Source organism: Pituophis catenifer, unplaced genomic scaffold (assembly GCF_029215685.1).
Source record: "Pituophis catenifer annectens isolate HBS135680 unplaced genomic scaffold, rPitCat1.0.hap2 SCAF_3, whole genome shotgun sequence".
Taxonomy (NCBI): domain Eukaryota; kingdom Metazoa; phylum Chordata; class Lepidosauria; order Squamata; family Colubridae; genus Pituophis; species Pituophis catenifer.
Window position 1 is genome coordinate 26,748,337 of NW_027256883.1, and position 26,490 is coordinate 26,774,826.

Below are 26,490 nucleotides of genomic sequence, written 5' to 3' on the forward strand. Positions count from 1 at the left end.
GCGGCGCATGATGGGGCAAAGAAGACCTTTCTCCTCCGCGTTCCTCTGCCCATGACGTCACACCAACGTCCCTCACCGGCCGCTATAGCTTTGCACCAACACAGCTTCGCTCGGCCCGAAGCAACTTTCTTTTCCGTCTTCTCCGGAGTTCCGGCTGGCACTTGGAAAGACCAATGCGCGTTTTGGATCCGCGCGTTTTCCGCCAATTGGAGGGCTGGGGGGGCGGTATTTCTGGAATAGCCCATCGAACGCTCAGCTGAGCGTTGGAGTCCGGCAACGGCCCCCTGGGAGAGGAGGAGGCGTGCTCGGGTTTTTTAAAGGGCCAGTAGCGGAAGAAAGTTGCGGGCAGAGTTTCCTGAGGAGGGGGGGGGGGTGCTTCTTCGGGCTTCCTGATTGGTCCTTGTCTGGCCCCTTCAGGGTTGGCAAGCAAAGCACCGCGCCTTGGTTGGGGCCGACCGTCTGGGGAGCCTCTGGCCGCAGAATGGAGCAGGCAGCGCCTAAAAGGTAACGGTCAGGGCTTCCCTCGTTCCCGGGAGACTGAGGCGGCGGCGGCGGCAGCAGCAGCGAGGTTTATTTTGGGCAGAAGGAAGAAGGCCGGTGTAGGCCGCGTGCCCCGCAGTTCGCCGCTCCTCAAAGCCTGGACTCCCCGTCACCGGTCAGGCCTCCCGGCTTGAGGTGTCCCTCGCCTTGGCTTCAACCCTCTGCGCTTGCCGGCCGTGAGGGGCCTATTTCTGGATGGCACCGAAGGAGAGGCGTTGTTGCAGCTTTTCTCAGCGGGATGCCTCCGACGGGCTGGCTAGAGGAGATGGGAGTTGTAGTCCTGTAGGTTGGAGGGCATGCCGGGCTGCCTAGAGGAGATGGGACTTGTAGTCTCATACGTTGGAGGGAATTCTGGGCTGCCTAGAGGAGATGGGAGTTGTAGTCCCATAGGTTGGAGGGCATGCCGGGCTGCCTAGAGGAGATGGGACTTGTAGTCTCATACGTTGGAGGGAATTCTGGGCTGCCTAGAGGAGGTGGGAGTTGTAGTCCCGTAGGTTGGAGGGCATTCTGGGCTGCCTAGAGGAGATGGGAGTTGTAGTCCCATAGATTGGAGGGAATTCCAGGCTGGCTAGAGGAGATGGAAGTTGTAGTCCAATAGATTGGAGGACATCTCTCCTGGGATAAGGCTGCTTTACATGTAAAGAAGCCCTCAATGCACAACACCTGGAGAGAAATGGGCTTTTCTTGTTCCCACACCCATAGCATAATTCCTGCCTGCAAACAATCACCTGGATTTATGAGACTCACCTGCCTGCTTTCCTAGGGAAATACTGTAACCTACTCACTTAGCATTCCTTAATCATTCACTCCTTGGTATGGCAGTATGATTATATTGATTATGTGCCAACAAGTCATTTTGACTCCTAATAACCACATAGGTAGATTTTCTCCATGATAATCTACCCATAACCCTTACGTCTCTCATGTCTCCCAATGGAGTGCTCCCATTGCCATTGTAACTGAATCCATCCACCTTTGCTTCTGGTTGTCCTTTTTTTCTTCTATCTTTCCCAGCAGTACATCTTTCCAGAGAGCTGGCTTTTTGCATAATGTGTCCCAAATAAGATAATTTGAGTCTGACCCTTTGTATGGCAGAATTATATTATATGGCAGCTTCAACATACTGTTAATATGTCCTTGGTGTGCACTGTGTGGTGCTTAAGCCCACACAGAAATAAAGACCTCCCACCTGGCTCTAACCCTGGTTCGGGTAGTAATGGGGCAAGAAATTAATCTCTCATGAAAATATGTATTCACACCACCCACCTAAGACCTCCCTGGTGGTATCTTCCTGGAGCAGAGAATATGTCCACAATGATTCTCTGGTAAATGACCATCAGAGAGGCATTTCTCTCCATCTTCATGAAAGTGTGTGAAAATGGAAACTTGGGCACGTTGGTATTACCACAATGGGTTTTAAAAAATATGTGCTTGAAATGGACAATGGCAGAAGACTGGTTTATGTTTAAACTATGTTTTTGTTCATATTGTTACAATATATTTACATGGGCTGTAGATGAGAAGTTGCTCAGTTGTAAAATACTGAACTTTTGAATAATGGAAACATATTTTTAGAAACAGTATTCTACATATGCATAGACATTACATTTCCAAAATATTTTCAGAAAAAACAAAAGTATTTTAAATCATCTTTATTGTAATACCAATATAATATTGTCATCTCCCGGAAAGGAGTAAGTTGGTGATTGGAGGCACATGAACAATAGGGGAATTCAAAACTAATCCGGTAGAACATGGGTGTAAATCATTAAAGATTAAGGTTTTTTAAATCATAAATAACAAATAATGCCTGTAAACATACAATCAATCTCCTTGAAAGGGTAAGCTATTTAATTCTATCATAGTGGGACGTAGGCGCTTTGATAGAATGACTGGTGGCACTTAAGAAAATAATTTATATATTGAGTTTCCATATTGTTATGCAACTACCCTAAAAAGGAAGTTGATATTACTGGGTGTGCTTAATGTTTTTTTTTTATCCTGTGTTGCGTAGGTTAATAAGTATATTAAATCCTTAAACTGGCCATGATTAAGCACGTACAGCTCTTTTTTTTCTGTTAGATCTAGATTAAATTCTAATTTCCTCACCTCCAGAAACTGTCATCCTGTTTATTTTTCCATTTCTAAATTACATGAGTTCTGACTATACTAGTTATTGGAACTTTTCTTTGGAATCTTTCTGATGCAGCCTGTCTTTTACAGTACCACCCATTTCACTTAAAACTGCTTGAAAACATTATGGTGCAAAATTCACTAATCTGGATAACCATCATGTTCCTTCTCTTCTTTCTTTACCTGGATGTTTTTCTGTTCCTGGTAAGAATTAAGGGCTTTTACCTTCAGTTGAGCACCAGCTTAGTTGGCCAGAAATTCCATACAGGTGGATGAATGAGCTGTTGGAGGAGAGACTCCAATACCAAGGAGCTGCCAGAAAGAAAGGAAGACCATTTCATTTGTGTTCAACACAATGCTCTAATACAGCTCTCTATTTTTTCTTGCTGTGTTAGCCTTCACTAGTCTAATCTCTGTGGGTTCTTTCTTAAATTTATCTTTTCCTTTCAACTGGTCTGGTATGCTTCTGAACGGAAGTTGTAGGATTCCCAGTGTTAGTTTTATATGTGTGACCATATCAGGTATTTGTTGCTATTTAATTCGAGAAAAGATGAGAGAATAAGCAAATATGAGAATTTTTGACCCTAAAAATTATATGCTGTTTTAAGTACAGGAGGCTACATTCAAGCTTTGTATACTCAAACATTGAAATCATACCCTTGTGCACATGTACACTGTACTAAAAATAGGAATAACATTGTTAAACCTAAACCAAAGTAGCACATAAAGTATACTATTAACATGAATCCTCATAACCATATATGGTATCTAATTTCTGAGCATATGAATATCAAGAAAAAAAGAGAAGTTCACATGCAGAGGTATTTGTAGCTTCTTTCTTTAAAGCTATTTTATCGGAGTAAATGTGAACATCATCTTGGTTACAAATTGGAAAAAGGTTTTCAGTATAAAGTCTTATAAAATATAAGCACTGATAAAGAACTAGCAGTCTTTGAAAGGTTGGAGACATAATGAAGCAGTGATGAACTTTGGGGCTGAATGGCTGTGGCCTAGTTTTATTTTGTCCTGATATTCTGCCAGCAACTGTGTGACATTTTCAGGGGCAGAGAGAGCTGCTTTGTGATGTACCTCGGGGCAGTTCACAGCAGCTGATCTGGACTGACTGAGCTCTTGATTAGGACTTGTCAACTGATATCTGATTGATCCATGTCACAAGCGTCCAAAGAAGCTGGTTCCTGATTGATTCCTCATCTTTAATATGTAGTGATTACTCCAGAAAAGTATTAATAAGTCAGATTTCCACCTTATATGTCATAGTAGTACAAATCCAGACCATGTTGGTGAATCTAAATACATCTGTCCAATTCATATACATCTTTAAAATCTTAATAAGTGTTATTTCATACTATAGAGCTTGCACTAATAACTGGAAGAAGTTTTTAAATTTACATTTCCAACTTCAAAAACCTGAATAATATTGTTCAATAACTTTTCTATGCTCAAAAAAAAATTCCTTGAAAATTCCTTGAAAATTCCCACATGTGTATATTCTCCTCTTCCTCCTCCTCCATCATCATCATCTCCATTATCCCATTATGTAATGTGTCTTGGGTATCTGCACAGAAGGGGTAGAAAAGTAAATTGTTTCTTTAATTTGCAGTATAGATGATTTCAGACATTGCAATAAAGGACAGATATGTATACCAATGAATTCCATTAAGTCATGTAGGATGTATTCTCAGTATGATTTTTGCAAAGGTGTTATTGTTTTTGCTTATGGAGCAAGAAAATCAAAACAGAATTCCTGCTTTATAGATTCTACCTGGGTGACCGAGTCAGTTCCTTTCATTCAGTCCTAGGAAGAAGGCTATGGTAAACTATTTCTGAAAATACTATCAAGAAAACTTCAAAGAGTTGTCTGTGCACACATGTATGTATGCGCACAAAACAAAACAAATTGAACATATGATAATTTGAGTTTCCTTTTCCCCTACCTGGTCAATTACTATAGCATCTGCACTAGAGAAAATTTCAACAGACCTGGAATTTAACATAGAATTCATCTGTTGGACTTCTTGCAAACTAAATACAAATTTAAATTGGAGAGATATTAGAATAGCTTATTTTAAGTGGTGATTCAGAGAAACAGTATTTCTTCTAGTAGTTCATGGATTTTATAATGTTATCATCTAAGAAAACAAACACAAATGCTAGTTTGTATAATTCTATATCTGTGATATAATGTATCACATTGATCATAGATTATCCCTTTTATGTTTTGTCATGTGGTAAATATTCTTATCAGTCTTGGGCTATACTGCCTTGGGATTTGTTTTGTCTTGTTTATGTAAAATCAAACAGCTTTTCAAAGCTGTCTGTGAGAGAGATGTACAATTTCTAATGAATGACAAATAAATACAAAATTTAAATGTTATGAATGATGATGTATTATAGTAGACTAATTTCTTTGTTAGAGTTTGCAGCATATATATGGAAAAATTAATTTTAATTTTAATTTAATTTAATTTTAGTTTAGTTTAGTTTATATTATGCTCCAATCCATGTGGGATTCTGAGCAGCTTGCATTATGATAGATGTTGATAGATAATATTAATGAGAAAGCAAAAAAGTCAAAGCAATAATGTGTTATGGAACAAGCAACAACTTTCCAACTTATAACATGTTCCCCTCATCTCTCTTCCTGAGGCTGTCTGGAATAGCCAAGTTTGATGGCATTCCCAAGAAACAAGTAAGGTGGCAGTCAGTTGGCCACCTGTTGATTTGCTTTCCCTTTGTACAGATTTTCTCCTCCCCAAGCTATGATTTGTTTTATATTTATAATAATACAATATAGTTTATATTATTTCTCCTTTGTGTGCCTAGTTGTCCATTAAAACTGCTTTCAAGTGAGAAACTGATTACTTCTGAATGGGATACATTTGTGTTTAAAATCGTAATTTTGATATTAACATATTAAAACCTTTATGTTTTGAGAATAATTATAAATAAAATACTAGAAGTTACCTTAGTCTTTTTTTTGAGAAGGTATGTGGTGCACATTAAAACTCTGCAGCTTTCTATTTATTCTTAAGAAAATAAAAGTATAGATTTAGTAATTAAAGATAAAAGTAAATTGCAAATTACTAATTGTAGACCATTTCAAATGTTTTTATATTTTTATTAGCAAGCTTAAGAAGCTCAGTGAAGACAGCTTGACTAAACAGCCTGAAGAAGTATTTGATGTCTTGGAGAAGCTTGGTGAAGGGTATGTACAATTTTGTATATGTAGAGATGTATGGAGGGCTATGGAAATTTAATATATGTATCATGCAAACATAATGGAAGGTAGTGAGCTTGATTGTGAGTTGAAAAATATTCCATATTTGGTCTGGTGCCTACATCCAGCTAGCCTAATGAGATTGTGTACAGGTAGACCTTGCTTAACTGTGATAATTGGAACCGGAAACTTTCATCATTAAGTGATGTGGTTGTAAGTCAAAACATCATGTGATTGCGAGTAAGAGAATGTTGTGTAGTTTCAAACTAGATATACCTCAGAGGCTCTAATTATGCCTTCCAGTTAAGCTGAATGTGTCACATATATATCCTAAGTTAACTAATATTTTCCACAGATCCAGTTATAATTGTGGGAAACCTACCATGCTGCTGTATCCCCTTGTTCATTGGATAAGAGCTCCAGAAGCATATAACTTCGAGGACTGCTTCCTCTCTCCCCTCTTCTTATTTCCTCTCATTTCAATATTTGTCTACCTTACACCTACCATAGAAGAGAAAGATGGATGAAGACAGAGAGAGTAGGATCCGTATAACCAGTTAAATCTGTTACAACACCAATCCCAATTGAGCCATTGCAGGGGACTTCTAAGTTTTCTTTGCAATGACCAGGAAGGCATTTACAATGATTGACCTTGAGCTTGACATCCCTGCCCTAAAGGAATAGCACAATATTTACAAAAAAATGCATATATTGGTTCAAAGTGTGTACAAAAAGCCCAAAAGAAAGCTAAAAGTTAAGAAAGAATGTCTGCACTCTTCTCATTCTCTTGATTTGTGTATTAGTTGTTTGATTGCTTATGTGCCATCAAGTCAGTGTCAACTTTTTGCAACCATAGGCAGGTAGTCCTCAATTTACAATCATTTCTTTAGTGATTGTTTAAGTTACAGCGGTGCTGAAAAAAGTGACTTATGATCGTTTTTCATACTTATGATCACTACAACACCTCTATGGTCATGTGATCAAAATTTGGGTGCCTGACGGTTGGCATGTATTTATGATGGTTGCCTTGTCCCAGGGTTGTGTGATCACCATTTGTAACCACCTCAGCTGGCTTCTGACAAGCAAAGTCAATTGGGGCCAGATGCAAGAGTAGAAAGACAACTAAATCATTCACTTAACTGCTGCAGTGATTCACTTAACAACTGTGGCAAGAAGGGTTGTAAAATGGGGCAAAGCTCACTTAATAATTGCCTTGCTTAGCGACAGAAATTCTGGGTTCAATTGTCAGTCAAGGACTAAAAAGATAGACCTTTTGCAGGATAAATTGTGTACATGCATGCTAACAGTGGGTTCGTTCTCCAAATGTCCACTGCATTTTTGCCTAAATGTCGGTGCCCATGCTTAAGAGGGAGGCACTATCAGCTTTTCAGAAAGCAGTAATTTTACTATGGTTGCTGGGAATGTATTGGGATACCCAAGCTCATCCTCTAGCAATTCTGAAAAGGTAATATCTAAGCTTTATAGATTGCTGGTTTCTTCCTGCCATTAGACTGCTCACTGGTTACTTAGAGAAAAGGCATTGTTTTCCATTGTTTTGCTGAACAGGAACTGACAGTAAAAATAAACAGGCAGCTAATACAAAATGAAAGTAATTAAGAAATAAAGTATATGTACAATTATGTAACAACATACAATGGATAAGTAATGAAAAGCCTCATTGAATGTGACGCAAACTCATTTATTCTTCCTCTTGTACTACATAACTCTGGAGTTAATGTTGTGTTAAAGCAATAAACATTTTTATTGCAGAAACTATTGGAATCAATGGCTTGCCTGGGCATGGTAATTTTATTAAGAACAGCGTAAATTAATATTTCCCTTTTAGATCTTACGGCAGTGTTTTTAAAGCTATTCATAAGGAATCAGGACAAGTCGTAGCAATTAAGCAAGTCCCTGTTGAATCAGATCTACAGGAAATAATTAAAGAAATTTCCATAATGCAACAATGTGATAGGTATGTATCAATTTATAATGTAAATTCTGCCATTTTTTTAAAAAAATAATTTTTATTAGATAGTGTGTTAAAAATGCAAGCAGAGCCTGAAGGCCACTTGATTTTTTAAAATAAGATGGTGATAGAAATTTAGATGCTTTATTTGCTTTTCCATTTTCCTGCTTGCTGGTTATAGATGAATGGATAAAATAAACTGATGAAGGTAACAGTGTGAAAACACAACTGTTGCAATATTTCTTGGTTTTATGAAAAGTTTTAAATGTTAAATTTAAATGTTCTAGCAAATGCTGTGCAAAGGGGCAATTTAGGCCTTTGAGACCAATTCTCTGTTTAGTGTAAGAATACAGGATTAAAATATTTGTGCCAGATAGCTGCTTGAACACAGCCAGTTAAGGGAGAGTAGGTAATTGGTTCTATTTATATCCATCTTAAAATGTGCAACTTTTTACCAATCATTCTTTAAAATCAGGTAAAAAAAAAAAAAAGTAAAGATTCCTGCGGATTTTACTCCACTAGTCGTTGCTGATTATAGGGGGCGGTGCTCATCTCTGTTTTAAGGTCATTGAGCCAGCGCTGTCCAAATATATTTCCGTGGTCATATGGCCAGGATCACATCACAGAGTGCTGTTACTTTCCTACCACAGTGCTACCTATTTATTTACCTTCCTATAAAGTGGTACATTTGTATAATTTCGAACTGCTAGGTTGGCAGGAGCTGGGGCACTTGCCTGTCAAACCTGGATTACTGGATTTCCAGCCTACAAGCCCAGCTCTTAATCGCGTTGATTCCTTAAAATCAGGAGGAAGATACATATTGAAATGAAATAACTAGTAGAAGAATTGTGTGTGCATAAATAAAAAGCTGTTCTCTAATGAAATATACTATTATGTACGGTGAAGTAGGAATGCCTATGAACTAATTTAATCAGAAGATAGGATGTATGCATGCTTGGGAATAATTTAGAAGAATTTTTACGGATTCATGTGAGCACAGTATTTGCCTCTTCTATTTACATTGTTTTTCAGATCACCATCTGTACTTGAAAACAAAGTGGCTATTTTAAGATTCAGATTAATTTTAATGATTCCTTAAAGCATCTGCAATTTTTTACGGGTCATATATAGCTTGAAAAATAATTGCCTTTTTTAATGGGTAAAGGATATTGTGCTCACACTTTTTATAAAACCATTTTTAAATGGGCACAACTGTACCATTTAGTATGCTCCATATACAATGGCTCTCAATTTAATGTTATATCTGTTCAATGTGTTTATATCAGATTGAAAATCTTGAAAATTTTACTGTATTTTTCGGTAAATATGATTGTTTCAAATAAATGCTTGTGTTTTTATTTATTAACTGAGACAAACTCTGAGGATAATGAATCAAAGAGAAAAAAGCCAAGATAGTAGCATGCAGAAGTTTCTTACACCATAGCAGAGTTATTTGTGTAAGAGTAACATTGGAGCTTTATAAATGGTTCTTCAGATAGATTGCAAAGGTAGACAATATAGTACAAAGGATTAAGTGGGGTTTCTTTACATGCCAAAGTTGGCAGTGATTTATAGGTGATGAACAAAGATAAGGGTGTGCCTTAGTAAAATATTGGTGAATCGCTCCCTTGTAAAATATTTGCAGGGAGAAAAAACTCTTTCTCTTTTGAGGTTTGTTTTATATCAGTAAAGATCTTTATGGACAAATTACAAATGCTCAAAAACACACAGTAGTTAAAGTAAGACTAACATAACCTGACTTAGAAAATTGGAAGAAAACTACTTGACTCTAAATTTTTAAATATCATATACTTCGGCAGTTCTTTAATCACTCTTTTTATTGCAGGCTGTTAATTTTTAGGGTAAGGTGGTCAGAATTTGTTAGGGTGATGGTCCCAAAGTATGGTATCTTAGGAATAACACAATTGTAAGGTGGAAGGTTTAAAGTCTACTATATATCTCTGATAAGAATGTTACGATACTTTCATTTAAAGTTAGGTATTTTATTTAGAGTTCGATCAGATGGGTTTTGATGTTCATTTAACAGTGTTGAGAAGTCATTATGCTATTATAGTATGAGATAGTTATAGGTGTATATAACTTGGTAGTAATTTTTTTTTAAAAAAAGGTCCCTTCTAACTTGAAAGCTCCTAGGTTCAGGAGATTGGAAGCTTTACATTCTGTCATTATCCAGTATTTGTTGTCTGATTGCTTTAAATACTGGAGGGATGGACTCACTTCTGTTGAGTTGGATTTCAGTCTACCTAGACAGAAACTGTTAACACTGACCAGCTGGTATTCTGCAGAGCTTCAGGCATGGTTTGTTTTTCCCCCACAACTCTACTTGGAGGTTGAAATTTATTTATTTATTTATTTATTTATTTATTTATTTATTTATTTATTTATTTATTTATTTATTTCATTTTTATACCGCCCTTCTCCCGAAGGACTCAGGGCGGTGAACAGTTAAAATAACATACATATAAAATGTGAATATAAGATGATTAAGCCAATTTGGTTCATCGGTTAAGAATCTTCAGCATAAAGATTTAGAACAATTAGAAGAGATTTATGCCAGCCCGGCTTGGTGAAATAGAAAGGTCTTAAGTGCACGACAGAAAGTACGAAGATCTGGGATCATTCATATCCCTGGGGGTAACCTGTTCCAAAGGGTAGGTGCCCCCACAGAAAAGGCTCTTTCTCTGGGAACCACCAGTCGACATTGCTTTAGTGACGGCACCCTGAGGAGGCCCACCCTGTGGGAGCGTGCTGGTTGAAATAATGGTCTTAGGGCCCTCTACATATGAAGCAGGTGTTCTCACTCAAGATAACTTGGTAGTCAAATAAATATCTTAGGGAGTATTTTGAACGAAGTCAGTTAATTGTGAATTGTGGACAAACATGCACCTGGAACTCTCGCTGATTGGAAATTGGAAACAGCAAAGGGTGTTGTCCATAATGTTTCCTTGGTACCAGTATCAGTGTGATGCTTGAGGCAGTTGATCAGCAGCTGTGCAGAAGCATTCAGTCTGTAGACTCAGTATATTGCCTAGATTGCAGACCTCATGCAAAATTCTGAATTACTTTCTGACTTTCCTAATAAAGATTTTTTTGGAAAAACTCAAAAACTTATAGAATCATGTGGATCATCTCTGATTGTTCCTAATGAGGAAATTGGCTCTCTCTTTGCTAAATAAATATACAGATTTTTGGATGGTGGTAGACATGTTTTATCTTCCAGAAAAAAATCCACCTATTTTTCAAATTGCACATACTTGGAAGTGTGTATGGATACTTTTCAGTTGAGAATATTTCCCTTACTCTTGTCTTATACAAATATTTTAAAAGACGTGTTCTTATAGAAATTGGTGAGAGATATGTGTTAAGGGCTTTATCATTCTTAGGTGCTCAGTAGTTTGTTTTATTCTTTGAAGATTAATGCATCTTATAACATTTAAAAACGTGGCAGCTGCTCAGGGAAAAAACATTGAATTGCTTCATAGTATTTTCAAAGATTAACTTCAATATGTTGACAGCCATATTTTTATGTTTAGCCCTTATGTCGTCAAGTACTATGGCAGCTATTTTAAGAACACAGACCTCTGGATTGTTATGGAGTACTGCGGAGCTGGTTCTGTCTCTGACATAATTAGATTACGAAATAAAACGGTAAGTTTTATTTTATAAAATATTATATCTGATTTTTTTGCTCTAGGAACATGTTTGTATAGGCCCCTTGAAGTATTATCATATAGTTCCTTTAAATTATTCAAGAAATGTTGATGTCCTGTAAAAAACATTAGTAGAGAAGGGGATGATGTTAATTTGTACTTTGTCAGATTTTGATAAGACTATTTCAAAAAGGGATTTAGATTTTCTCATGCTATTTTAAATTCACAAATAAAGATTTTGAACGTACAAATTGGATAATTTAGTTTCTATCGTTCTTTCAATTTATCTCAATATGATGGAGGCAATATATTTCATTTTGAAAATTATAAAATAAAACAATTTATTTTGAAATCTCCATCCATCTGAGGTTTTAGGTTTAGTACTTTTCTATTTATAACTAGCCTTTTTTTTGAATACACATTTTAAATATATCTCCATGATAAAAATTTTCCTAATTAAGGAGACGGATAGTGTCTGAAAAAGATATAATAGGTTAGAGACTATAATCAGGTGTAAGGATATAGTTTTACTTCAAATGGATAAATTTAATGGGTGACATGCCTTAAGTCTTTGACTTTAATATACAACATTATATAATTTGGAAATAGGCTATTGAATGAAAATCCCTAAATGTTGCATATGTTTAATCTTGAAATAATAATTATTTTTTAATTCATTCTGTAATTTGATGAAATATATTTGGTGCAATGTATATTTAATATATATATATTAAATAATTTTATATATATATTAAATAACCTGGATATTTAATGCTCTTCTATGATCTAAGGGAAATCTTTATTTGATTTACATAATAACAAAACAATATTGGCTATATTGTATTGCTATTATTAATAGCTGAGTTTTTCTTAAGTTTGGAAAAAAATCCTTCAGTGGCATTATGTACAATAGAGGAGGGGGTGGTCTGTTTTGCTCCATTTGATGAATTACCCATTATGAATCTAAATAATTGATTTTAAATAAAAATAATGTGTATTTACTCTATAAACATAACTCCTACTTTGCATTTTTCCAATATCTTAAAACAATAGTAATCATTCCAATATACTGAAGATGTTATGTTCATCTAAATAAAGTTTATTTAGATAAATCTTTTTGATGTATATCAATATATTTATCAATAATTAAATTCCATTTATTGGCTGATATTGATATAAATATTTTAATATCTTACCGTAGTTCTCTAATGAAGGTTTATACTTTTAAATGTGCATATGATCCTTCTTATGTTTTGAGATGATTTCTGTTCTAGGTTTGAGCCTAGAGTCCCAAAGTATACCCTTTTGTGGGATAGAATAATAAAAGTTTAGTTTTAGTTTTAGTTTTATTTAATTTGTATACCGCCCTACTCCCGAAGGACTCAGGGCGGTGAACAGGCACAGAATAAAACATGTAAAATACAAAAATTAAGAACAAAAGTAAAATCAAATTAAATCAATTTAGCCCAAGACAAATTTAAAACCCCAGGTTAAGAGCAAATTAAAATTTACATTAAAATTTACATTAAAAAAGAATGGGAAAGGTTAGGCCAGACCAGCCTGGTGAAATAAAAAGGTTTTAAGAGCGCGGCGGAAGGTGCGTAGATCCGGGATCCTCCGTATCTCCGGGGGGAGCTCATTCCAGATAGTAGGTGCCCCCACAGAGAAGGCTCTCCCCCTGGGGGCCGCCAGCCGACATTGTTTGGCCGACGGCACCCGGAGGAGTCCCTCTCTGTGAGAGCGTACCAGCTAGTGGGAGGCCGTTTGCGGCAGCAGGCAGTCCCGTAAATAAAGTGATAGAAATATGGAAGTATTTATTTATTTTTAATGAAAATAACTGGTCAAATTATTTAGACCAATAACTACAGTTGCTACCTTTTAAGCATTTTGATTTCTTCCTCAAGTTTCATTGGTAATCCTTGTCAATTGATTTCTGTGTTTCATAATAAATTGGATTGAAGTTTCTTTAAATAATTATATCTGTTCTTTAGGTTGAGTAATATCATCAGTCTAAAAGCAATAACTTTGCAACCTTTGCCAATTATATCCAGAATTTATTTCCCATGTTCATTTTTTAAAAAGGGAAATTCCTTTCTTTATTCAAAATGCTCATAATGTACCGTTTCTTCCTTTAACTCTATTTGCCTTTTGGGATAAATAGAAAAGTCTTTTTAATTGGTCTTTTTAATTGAAGCTGTAAAAGTGAATTGTCACTTCTACCCTGATGTTTTTATTGAAAATTTCCTCTATCGTTTTGGCAATCCTTACTGATGCCTTCCTCCTTTGCTAATAAAGTTACATGTAGTTTTAGTTTGTACTGTTTGCTTTATTTTTGCTTACATTTATTTTCACTTGCATGATCTGATATGGTTCTGAGACAATTTTTGTGCATCATAGATGTTTAGAAAACTGAAATGAGACTATAATCTTTGACTGTATCTATCTCACTTTCATTAACATTAAAAACTCTTCAATTGTCCCTTAAGAAACACTTCGTTAAAAATATTTCTGCTTTTTAAAAAAATTCTACTCTTTGTTCTGACTGGTATCTCTATATACATTGCCCTATTGAAGTCACCTCACTATTATTTTTATTATCTTAATATTATTTTTACCTTCCTGAATTTACTTTTGAAGTACTTTATTTACTGCCAGAGCAAATTATTCTTCAAATTTATTATATATCCTGAAGGAACAAAACATGAAACACTTAAACCACGAATCTTGAAATCAGAGATGGCTGGTTTAGAAATAACCTCTGTGGAAAATGATTTATTTCTATTGTAGGGGCATCCAAGGATTTTGGATGGTATTGGCAAATTATATTTATGAATATTATTTCATTTCCTTTGATATAATTTTAATTGAGTTCACCACAAAAATAAAAAAGCACATATATACCACAAATGTACAATAATGAAATTTAAAGCAGAAATAGAATAAACATTTAGAAAGAATAAACATGTGGTATGAAATAATTTTAGAAAATTTTGAGTGATCTTAATCTTAAGAAAAATAATTGGATAGCTGTGTATCTATGAAATGGGGCTCTAATTGCGAAGGGTCTTGCAATCAAATCTATCATATTGAAATGTATGTTTCCTGTGTTGGTGTAGCTCCGTGATGGCGAACCTATAGCATACGTGCCGGAAGTGGCATGCAGAGCCATCTCTCCAGGCACGCGAGCCATTGCCTGTTGCTTTTCCGGGTTCCGGCGCGCTGGCCAGCTGGTTTTCACGAGCGCAGGAGCACCGGAAACCGTAAAAGTGCATGCACACGCCGGGAAGATGATCTTCTGGTTTCTGGTGCACACATGCGCACTGGCCAGCTGCTCTTTGTGCACACATGTGCGCCAGAAACTGGAAGACCAGCTGGTGCGCATGCGCACCAGACGGCTGCTCTTCTGGTTTCTGGCACACGTGCGTGCGCCCCCCCCCCCTTTAAACACTCTGTACCAAAAAGGTTTGCCAATACTGATGTAACTCTATATCCCAAAGTTATAGTATCTGAAGAGCTTTCACCCTAAACTTACTAAATTTCATTTAGAATATACAGAAAATTGAGTGCAATTCAAAATCTTCAAAATTCTTACAATCTCTTAGGCATTTCTTCTTAGGGCTTTGTTTGAGTTTTAATCTGCAGTGTTTGTTGTTAATACCTCTTTCTCCTTCCTGAATTTGTTGATGATTCACAATTTTATGTAGACTCAAAGAATCCAGATGGCATGAATGGGTCCTTGATAAAGCCTTGCTTATTACAATTTTGTACAGTATTTGTAGGCCACATGAGTAATTTTGTGTTGTAGTTTGATTCACTGTGTTTGTATAAATGTGCAATCACTTGAAATGTGAGTATACCAAAGAGAAATGTTGGTACTTTTTTTACAGCTTACAGAAGATGAAATTGCAACCATTCTTAAATCTACCCTTAAAGGACTTGAATATTTGCACTTCATGAGAAAAATACATAGAGATATAAAAGCTGGGAACATTCTCTTGAATACTGAAGGGCATGCCAAGTTAGCTGATTTTGGAGTGGCTGGACAGTTAACTGTAAGTGTATAAAATAAAAGTATATTTAATATGTTAGTACACTCAACAAATAAATATTGTATTTGCTATTTCTCAGCAATAAGATAACAAAGGCTTTTGAAAGATAACATGTCTTTAAATACTGAGGTTGTGTAAGACTATTTTTCCAATTAAAATCAGTTTGAGCCATGATGGCACAGTGGTTAGAATTTAGTACTGCAAGCTAATTCTGCCCACAGCCAAAAGTTCAATCCTGACCAACTCAAGGTTGACTCAGCCTTCCATCCTTCAAAGATCAGTAAAAAAAGGATCCAGATTGTTGGGAGCAATATGTTGACATTGTAAACTGCTCAGAGAATGCTGTAAAGTATTATGGAGTGGTATGTAAATCTAAGTGCTATTACTATTGCTAATGATTATAATGTAAACAGTTTAGTTCAGGACTCTATTGAACAAATTGATCTCAACATTTGAGTGATAAACTAGTAAAGAAAAACCTTTGACTGATGGTTGTTGCTGATAAGTGTAAGTTCAGTAGTTTGGGGATGCTTCATGATTACAGAGTGGCTGATGTGATTGTCTTTTCATGCATATGAGCATGTTGAGCTATCATCAGCCCAAAAATGCTGCACATTTTGTGTTAAGTTAAAAAAATTGTTTTACAGGATACAATGGCAAAACGCAATACTGTCATAGGTACTCCATTTTGGATGGCTCCAGAAGTAATACAAGAAATTGGTTATAATTGTGTGGCAGACATCTGGTCCCTTGGTATTACTTCAATAGAAATGGCTGAAGGAAAGCCACCATATGCTGATATTCATCCAATGAGGGTAAGAAACAGAAATTGTGAGTTTTTGTATAATAGCTTTGTAAGCTGTTTTCATTAAAAAGTAGAAGCAATACTTGGCTAAGCTGCGTTTTGTGCAATTATTACAGTGACAGAGGGTGTTAAAGTATTTTATGCTATGCTTATGATATTTAGAATGTTTTCAAACAGGGTTTAGGAAAAATAATTGCTGCTTTAAATTGTGTAATACATTTTAAGTGTGAAACTATTATTCAAAATGCCATTGATCATTTTGATTCCTTTTTGACATTTGCTTATGTGTTAGCTAATTTTGGCATTTAGATAGTTGTCTGGTACAAGAACAGCTAGCATTCATAAGGGATAGTAATTTTACCCATTTAGCAGTTTTTAAATATCATAGCTGATAAATAATTGTGTTTTTTTAAAAAGGTTAGGAATGGAGGTGCCATTTTATGTGATAGTGGCAAGTTCTTTTTTCTTGAACTGATAAGCAATATTATTTGATTAATAATTAGAAAGGAGACTAATTGTCAGTAGTTTCAGATAGTAAACTGCAGCTACTTTCTCAAGCCAGAACACATCCTTTAAATCAGGGGTGAAATGCTCCCGGTTCGGACCGGATCGCCTGAGAACCGGAGAACCGGTAGCAAATATCCCTCCCCCCCATGCCCAGCTGAGCCGCACGATTATCAGAGGCTTTTTTTTTTTACTTTTAAAAGCATTTTTTTCTACAACCTCTTCGGCTGAAGAGGTTGTAAAAAAAAAAAAGCTTTTATTTTATTTTATTTTAGTTTATTTATACTTATATGCCGTCCTTCTCCCGAAGGACTCGGGGTGGCTCATAAAGATAAAACAATAAAACAGTAAAATTACGATTAAAATACTCAATTAAAATCCCCAAAGGATTAAAGTTAAAACTCCCATCAGATCAGCAAATTTGTTGGAAAAGCCATGTCTTCAGGTCACCGCAGAAAGAGCGGAGGTCGGGGGCCATCCGGAGCCCAGTGGGTAAACCATTCCACAGAGTCGGAAAGCAAAAAAAAGAGCCTCTGATGATCAGGCAACTCAGCTGGGATCGTCAGAGTGTTTTAAAAGCATTTTTTTTACAACCTCTTTAGCTGAAGAGGTTGTAGAAAAAATGCTTTTAAAAGTAAAAAAAAAAAAAAAAAGTTGGCTATGCCCACCCAGTCACATTACCCTCCCCACAGAACCGGTAGTAACAAATTTTACATTTCACCATTGCTTTAAATGTCATTATGTTTCACTCAAGGATGTTGAAACAGTGGATAACAGAGCATAATGAGAAAGAGAGAGAAGAACTTTATATATTTTTTAATTCTAAACCCAAGACTTCCGATTTTTCTGTCAGGCCATTATTTCCTCCAAAATCATTTGTGTAAGTCTCATCACATTTTAAAGGTACTTCCTGAGGGAGCATGATTTCCTTTCTGGTATACGGGGAAAAACCCTTCAGAATTAAACACCTACTGTTTAGCATTGGAAAAAAGCTTTAAATTTATGGTTGGGCTGTTAAATATATTATTTTTAACGTTTAGTTTCTGTTCTTGTGTCCTACTAGTAAGGAAAATGCTCTATTGCAATAGTAGGAACAGACTGTATTGTATGAATCCAGCAGCTGTGGTTTGTAAATCATAGTTTATTGCTTAGTGCAATGTCTAAACTCAGCTAGTGGACCAATAGGAACCAACAATTCATAATAAGACATATTAGAAACAATAACGCTGGACATTGTCTGTAATGGTTAAACAATACTTCCATTTAATAAAAACATTTTATATAGTATAACAATTGTAATTGTAGTTGCTTCTATATTTATCTTTTTACTGTTTGTAAGCTGTGCAGAGTCGCCTTGTTTGTGAGAGGGGTGGCTTATAAATTAAATAAAATATTTTCTTGAGAATATCTGGAATAATTTTAACATAATTGCTTATAATTTTAACATAATTGCTTATAATTTTAACATAGTTGCTTATAAAAGGCACTAAATGAAAAGAATTATATTAAAAGTATTTATTTTAGTACGAAATAGCTTTTAACTAAAGCGTCAATTTTTCAAATTGAGAGATTGTGAAGCTTTTTAATCCTTGTAATCAAATGTATTAAAGGAGAAAACCATTTTTTTAAAAAAAAAAACAATTCTGTTTTACACAAAACACATGTTCTTGTTAATAATTTGTGTTCTGGTCTTTAAGGGCTTGTATGCAGTTAATATTCTTTTGTATATTTGATATCCCATAGTTCTTCTTAATTTTTATTAGTGAGTTGTTACAGTGGTTAAGAAGAAATACACAGATTTCAGTTGTGATAGTTTTCCCAGTGTTATATGATCCAACTTCATAAGATTCCTGGACATATGTAGATGCTTTTCTATTTTGTTTTAGTTAAGACATTCAATTGATACAGGCAAGCATGAAAGCTTGGGCAAACTTTCATTGCTTTTTCTGGATCTTGCTTAGATTCTGTGGTATTTATGTAAAACACTGTTTTGTTACTTGGGAATGCATGCTGAAGTTATTCTGTATGCTATTTTGCTGTAGGCTGGTTGGCGCTGCCACAAAGGTAATGCTTTGTCAGTAGGCCATTTCCTTGTCAATTGCATTTACAGTCTAATAGAGATATTACATGACTTTTTAAACAAGTGTTTTGGCAGGGGCGGAAATAGCAGATTCCATGCAAACAAGCATAGCTTCCTCTTTCTAACCACACACTAGCTACTCAAGGAGTTGTGCTAAAATTTGTGCAAAGGTAAGGAAAGAATTTTGGATTGAAAGGCACTATTAAAAGAACTGTAGGGCTACACTTATGGGAATATATATCAGTTCTTTATATAAAATGAACACATTCTCATGGCTGGAAAGGAGGTGACAATCAGAGTGCTGTAAACTAGTTGTAAAGCTTCTTCATATTTCTGCAAATGTTTAATTTGTAATAGATTTTAAAGATTAATTTACATTTATATTCTACTTTTCCTTCTATAGCTCAAAGTAGGTATGCATAGTAAGCTATCCCTTTTATTTTTCCCTTTGTGGTTAGAATTATACAAATGTTATTAGTATGTAAAGCGTTGATTGATCCAAAGTCACCTTGTGAACTATTGTGGCTGAGGGTAGCTCACAAACCTGGATTCTCTTCATGCTACTCCAAAACCTTAAACCATTGCACTCTGCTAGTTTGTTGGAGATTATGGTGCCATGTTGTAAATTAAAACAAACTTCTAGACTCAGGCAGATGTAATGACAGCTGCTTAAATATGGAATATATTTAACATATTTAAATTAAGACTGGACTGGGTATTTGTGTTTTGAACAACATTTGCATGAATAATGAAAGCTGAAGTTCTTTCCACTTTTACTCTCTTTTCCCCAAGCATTTTTCTGCTTGAACAATGTTGCTTACCTTTGCATTTATATTGGGAGAAAAGTGTTTGAAGGGAAATATTATGGAGGTCTAAATTCGGACAGGGAATCGCCTATTTGACCATTTTTCTGACTGATAGACATCTGATATTAACCTTAATGCCTACAAACATTTAACATTTCAGTCATCATGTTAATAGACAAATTTGATAGTAAAAACACATTCTACTTCAGAATGCTCTTAAGCATATGTATATGTGTGCGTGTGTTTGTATTTATGTGTGCGTATACACACAAAAACATTCCAAACATACAGTTCCCACATGGATACAGTGGGGCAAAAAAGTATTTAGTCAGCCACCAATTGTGCAAGTTCTCCCACTTAAAAAGATGAGAGAGGCCTGTAATTGTCATCATAGGTAGACCTCAACTATGAGAGACAAATTGAGAAAACAAATCCAGACAATCACATTGTCTGATTTGGAAAGAATTTATTTGCAAATTATGGTGGAAAATAAGTATTTGGTCACCTACAAATAAGCAAGATTTCTGGCTCTCACAGACCTGTAACTTCTTCTTTAAGAGGCTCCTCTGTCCTCTACTCATTACCTGTATTAATGGCACCTGATACTTGTTACCTGATACTTGTTATCAGTATAAAAGACACCTGTCCACAACCTCAAATAGTCACACTCCAAACTCCACTATGGTGAAGACCAAAGAGCTGTCGAAGGACACCAGAAACAAAATTGTAGACCTGCACCAGGCTGGGAAGACTGAATCTGCAATAAGCAAGCAGCTTGGTGTGAAGAAATCAACTGTGGGAGCAATAATTAGAAAATGGAAGACATACGACCACTGATAATCTCCCTCGATCTAGGGCTCCATGCAAGATCTCTGATCACAAGAATGGTGAGCAAAAATCCCAGAACCACACTGGGGGACCTAGTGAATGACCTGCAGAGAGCTGGGACCAATGTAACAAAGGCTACCATCAGTAACACACTACGCTGCCAGGGATTCAGATCCTGCAGTGCCAGACGTGTCCGCTTGCTTAAGCCAGTACATGTCCGGTCCCGTCTGAAGTTTGCTAGAGAGCATTTGGATGATCCAGAAGAGGATTGGGAGAATGTCATATGGTCAGATGAAACCAAAGTAAAACTGTTTGGTAGAAACACAACTTGTCGTGTTTGGAAGAGAGAGAATGCTGAGTTGCATCCAAAGAACACCATACCTACTGTGAAGCATGTGGGTGGCAACATCATGCTTTGGGGCTGTTTCTCTGCAAAGGGACCAGGACGACTGATCCGTGTACAGGAAAGAATGAATGGGGCCATGTATCGTGAGATTTTGAGTGTAAACCTCCTTCCATCAGCAAGGACATTGAAGATGAAACGTGGCTGGGTCTTTCAACATGACAATGATCCCAAACACATCACCCGGGCAACGAAGGAGTGGCTTCGTAAGAAGCATTTCAAGGTCCTGGAGTGGCCTAGCCAGTCTCCAGATCTGAACCCCATAGAAAACCTTTGGAGGGAGTTGAAAGTCCGTGTTGCCCAGCGACAGCCCCAAAACATCACTGCTCTAGAGGAGATCTGCATGGAGGAATGGGCCAACATACAAGCAACAGTGTGTGCCAACCTTGTGAAGACTTACAGAAAACGTTTGACCTCTGTCATTGCCAACAAAGGATATATAACAAAGTATTGAGATGAACTTTTGATATTGACCAAATACTTATTTTCCACCATAATTTGCAAATAAATTCTTTCCAAATCAGACAATGTGATTGTCTGGATTTGTTTTCTCATTTTGTTCCTCATAGTTGAGGTCTATCTATGATGTCAATTACAGGCCTCTCTCATCTTTTTAAGTGGGAGAACTTGCATAATTGGTGGCTGACTAAATACTTTTTTGCCCCACTGTAATTCTGGAAAACCCAAAATGGCAAAGTATACTTTAATGAATGAATTTCATATATGCATTGCGTCTGGATGTAAAACATTCATACATGTTCTATACCAAGAATTAAGGAATATAGAATCTGTATCAAAAATATAGATGGGAGGCCTCTGAAGCCCAGTTGGAACCTAACTGGGATAACTTTAATGTTCCTTCCTTTATCCTTTAAATTATACCCACATAAGCTTTCCAAAAAGGCTTCAACCCTGGTGGTGCTCCAAGAAAAGATTGCCAGCCTTTTGTATAAGCAAGCTAGCATTGCAAATTTGCCCCGTCCCCTAATTTATGCTTTTTTGTCTTGAGAGAGGCTTGTAATGCAATATCTTGAAAATATATCCAGCATTTGCCTTTTATTGTGTTCTGTGCTGAAATTGTTGGTAATGGACATGTGGACATCATATGTTCCACAGAATAACTGTAGGAAGCCAATTTGAAATGTTTCCATTTGCCTGAAGTCCAATCATGATATTTATTTTTCCATGGCACTTACCCAGATTATCCATACCTCCTGCTTAGCTTGTGTCACTGCCACCATGGACTAATCTGCTTGTGATCACTAGTTTCTTTCCAGTGTATCTTACAAGCAGCTGCCTTTCTCCAGAGTTCTTGATGTTCTTTATATTGCCTTATAGCTTTATCCTAGATCGGGGCTTTCCATTGGAAACTGGTATCCTAAAAAAAAGCGCAGGAAAAACAATGTTATCTTTGAACACTTTTGGCTATAGTTTTCTACTCCCCCCTTTCTTTTTATGACTTGAGTAATATTCGGCAACTGGATATTCTTCCAAATTCCCAAGATAATGTTATAGTAATATATAACATGATTGGTAATTAAAACATAAAGTATATTCTTACCTTTGTTCTGCAGAGACCACTGCACCTGAAATTGTAGTTTCCTATAAAGCTGCCACTGCAGATTGTTTACTCACATTATAACTCCTCTATTGATCCACCCCTGATTCCTCTAGGGAGGTTAATTGCCTTTGAAGAGGCTACTGCAAAGCATGCTTGGAGTTAATGTTTATTGAAAAAGAGACATATATTCCACTTTTCAATCAGTTCAAAACATAGAGGAGCATGATCAACAGTATAAATTGAAATTTTTATTGATCACCTTGTGAGGTCTAAATCACAAAATTCAATAAATATGGCAAGGTTTAACTTTGAGGAAACATTTATTATTTTAAAAATATGTTTAGCTTATTCTGATTAGAACTGAGCAATAATCTTAGAATTTTTTTTAAAAGTGCAGTAGAACTTTAAAATGATTTATCAGTAATTGGGACCACCAATTTAACTTCATGCTTTGCTGCACTGTGCATTCCTTTAGTGCTTGCATCCAAAATGAAAATATTATAACATGTCTTTTTGCACAGATCTGTAGAAACTGCATTTAACATTCGTAGTGTACTTTCACCTAGAGTCCTTTCCTAGATTTAGACAGGAAGAATTAAAAAAAAAAGAAGCATCCTTCACAGATGTCTTTGGAGCATGGGAACCTGACTCCAGTCAAATACACTGGAGAAACACTGAGTTTGGCAAATACCATACTTTGTTCTAATGAAAGAATAAAGACACTCCTGTCTTTTCATATGATGTTATATAGAAGCTTGTGTGGTGAGAAAGGCATTTTTTTTTCTTCTTCTTTGCTAATGTTGTTGGTGTTTGAAACTGATTTTGCCCAGAGCACAATTGCTTTCCAGATTGGCTGGGGCTTTGTCTTTCTTCTTCCCTGTTGTAAATGGGGAAATGCATGCCAGTCTGAAAAGAAATATAATTGACTAGGCAGGAATTTTTTATTGAATTTACAAACCTGAGCTTTGGCCCAGGCTTCTGCGATTCTGGAAAACAGCCTTATTGTGGGACTTAAAATGTATATTGTTAACTAAATCTAGACAAAAATATTTGAAATCTTTTATGTAGTTGTGTGTATAACTAGGAAAACATAATTGGGAATGTGTAATAGAGTAGCAGAAGGAAAGAATATATGAAATCTGGACTACAACTCAAGTCTAATTGAAACCTAAATAGAAAACATTTATTTCAAACTTCTAAATGAGGATTTAATTAAAACAAAATTAGCTCATCTTTTTAGTTTTATCCTTGAATAGGAAATTTGAAACATACTTGACTTGATGGTTGGCTTTCTCTGACTTTGATTAATCACTTTCAAAGTAAGCAGAGGATCAGAACAATAATTTCATAATTACACGCCAGCGAGTTAACTTGAAACCCTAACTAAAATAACTGTAAAGGAAGTATAATGATGGTAAATTTCATGTAATGCTGTATATTTTTGTTACATATTTCAAATACTTACAAGTGCTAATCTGAAAAAAGAGCAGTTCCATGGTTCTATTCATTTATTTTCAGGATGTTTAATAGGAAAATGTTTAAGCTGGGGCTATTAATTTCAAAGACACCCTAGGAATAGTTAAGAGCTTATTCATTCTCTGATGTCAATAGAAGTCTCCTTTTGTATTGTTGTATACTTTGGATTGAAACCTGACGTTTTTAAGCTTTGTTGAAGATATATTTGATGCAACAATCTTTGTGGTTAAATTGCTCAATAAATCTTGCTTAATATGAATTATTATTATGTGGTAATAAGCCAGCTTGCTTTTTCTAAAAGAAAAGTTAGAAATAAAAGTATGAAGTACATCAAATGGTTTAAGCTTGCTCTGCAACATGCATATTTAGGATGTGACAGACTAAAATCTCTAGATGGGACAAATTGCAAGGAAACATTATTTTGCAAAAGTTCAAAAATGAGCTGACCACAGGGAGGTAGTAAATAATTTGTACCTTGACTTCAATAAAGTATCCAACAAAATTTCCCCTGATATCCTAATAGAAATGGTGAGGAAAAAGTGAGTTGGACTGTGCTACCATTATATGGTTGAATAACAGTACTCAACACAAATCAGTAGCTGCATCTTAAGCTGGATATAAATGTTGAGTCAGAGCTTCAGGTCTTCTAGGATGTGTCCTGTCGTCTTATTTATGAATGAAGTGGATGAGATTAGAAAATACGAATATCAAATTTGCAGACAAGACCAGTTGTTTAGAATTGTTCCAGAAGATAGTTTCAGATGAATTTAATAGGAAATATGTTTTGGTTAGGTACAAGGGAAATTAATGGTAACAGCATTTCAACAGGAGTGGATTAAATCTCTTTTACAGGAGGTATTTTAACAGAAACTAGAAGGCCATCTGTTGGGATGTGGTAATCATGGATTGAACAAGATTATCTTAAAGGTCCCAATGAACAACTGTATTCCATAATTTTATCATTCTCTGAAGTTCCTGCTAATTATATATTTTTATTTATCAGATATATTTTTCTGCCCATCTTTTGCAGTTCAGGCGACTACATATCTAATCCTAAATAATATATCTATATTGATGTAACACAGTATATGTTTCATATGGTCATTTCTAAGGCATGGTTTGGGCTACTGGAATTGTAGATCCTAAACTCATACTTGCTGCTGGTGTTGGAGAAAACCTGCTTATGCTGGGGTTCTGAACCAAAGTGTGTGGTGTTCTCCTATAGTCGGGCACGGCAGTCAGGATGGGTGGAGACTTGGTTGAGTGCTGATTGGACCGGGTCTGCAGAATCAAGAAAGTCCCTCCTCCTGGCTGTAGCTGTCAGTTTTTTCGACTCGGTCGAGTCTGGACCAGTCGTGTCTAGTGACAGCTCTTCAATTAAAAAAAAAAAAAAAAAACAGAAGTCCCTTTTGGAGTGCGGTTTGCTTGCAGCCCGTTCCAGCGAGGGAAGCTTTTTAGCTCCGCTGAAGACCGCTCGGTGGTGGGATTGCCGGCTGGCAATCATCTCGGCCACGCGCACGAGTTCGCTCCGTCGCGTTCGGCCTGAGGAGTCTGGCGGCAGCGTGAGCCGAGCAAGGGGCGATTTCTGTGGACGGCGACGGCTACGCTCCTCAATTAAGCAGGCGGCGAAATTGCTGAGGGCGGCTTCTACGCGCTTTCATCGCGCCGCTTCCTCCTTAGTGTCCACGCCGGCTGGCTGGCACTTCGTCGGAGAGCCTCGACGATCCCATTGGCCTCAGTAGTGCCGCGAGGCCCAGCTCTCAGCGCGGGGAGGATTCAGCGCTGTTCCCCTATAGTGCTTTGACCGGCTGGCAAGCACTCGCTGGGATCTTTTCTGCCGTTGCAAGGCCTGCCTCATTAACAGTGAGTTGCTGCCCTCGCGGGCCTACGGATTTGCGGTTTGAGCGGGAGGTATAGCGGCCATTTTATAGTCCATTCAAAATGGCGGATGCCAGGGCTCATAGCTCGTCTTCTAGGGGAAAACGTTCCCATAAGCAGCGGGGAGTAGAAGGTGAATCCTCCTCCAGCACTCATAGTAAAAAACCTAGGATTCAGAGCTCCCATACAGCCTCAATGTCTAGAGATGAGGAGAGGAGGCACAAGGCCATAGAACGGGCCTGTAACAAAGCTGCTTCCTCTTCCACGGTTCATCCTGGCCCTTCAGCTAATCCAGCTCCTAGGATGGACTCCATTCCTGAGGAGGCCGAGCCTTCTGCTATCCTGGCTCCTAATTTATCTCCTGATGTTTCAGTCACAGAGGAATCTATCGCCCCTGATACAGCGGCAGTTTTTCCATCTGGGGTTTCTCCATCTCACCTTCCTCATCCAGCCCAACAATCAGGAGCACTTCCCCAGCCTTCCAGGGATACTGGGAACCAGGTTTCTCAAGGCCACAATTTGGAAATTACTCCAGCCTTGGCGCAATTA

General features: G+C 36.7%; 1 protein-coding gene across 2 annotated transcripts in view; it reads left to right on the forward strand.

Annotated features, from left to right (window-relative positions):
* The first annotated feature begins 402 nt into the window (after window positions 1-402).
* STK3 (serine/threonine kinase 3) overlaps window positions 403-26,490 on the forward strand; it is a 123,490-nt gene continuing 97,402 nt past the window's right edge. For both annotated transcript variants that reach the window (XM_070940434.1, XM_070940435.1), the window contains exons 1-6: window positions 403-504; window positions 5,819-5,899; window positions 7,758-7,886; window positions 11,435-11,549; window positions 15,439-15,603; window positions 16,248-16,415. In XM_070940434.1, coding sequence (XP_070796535.1) covers window positions 482-504; window positions 5,819-5,899; window positions 7,758-7,886; window positions 11,435-11,549; window positions 15,439-15,603; window positions 16,248-16,415 — 681 coding nt within the window. In that variant the 5' untranslated portion in view covers window positions 403-481. The remainder of the gene's footprint in view (window positions 505-5,818; window positions 5,900-7,757; window positions 7,887-11,434; window positions 11,550-15,438; window positions 15,604-16,247; window positions 16,416-26,490) is intronic.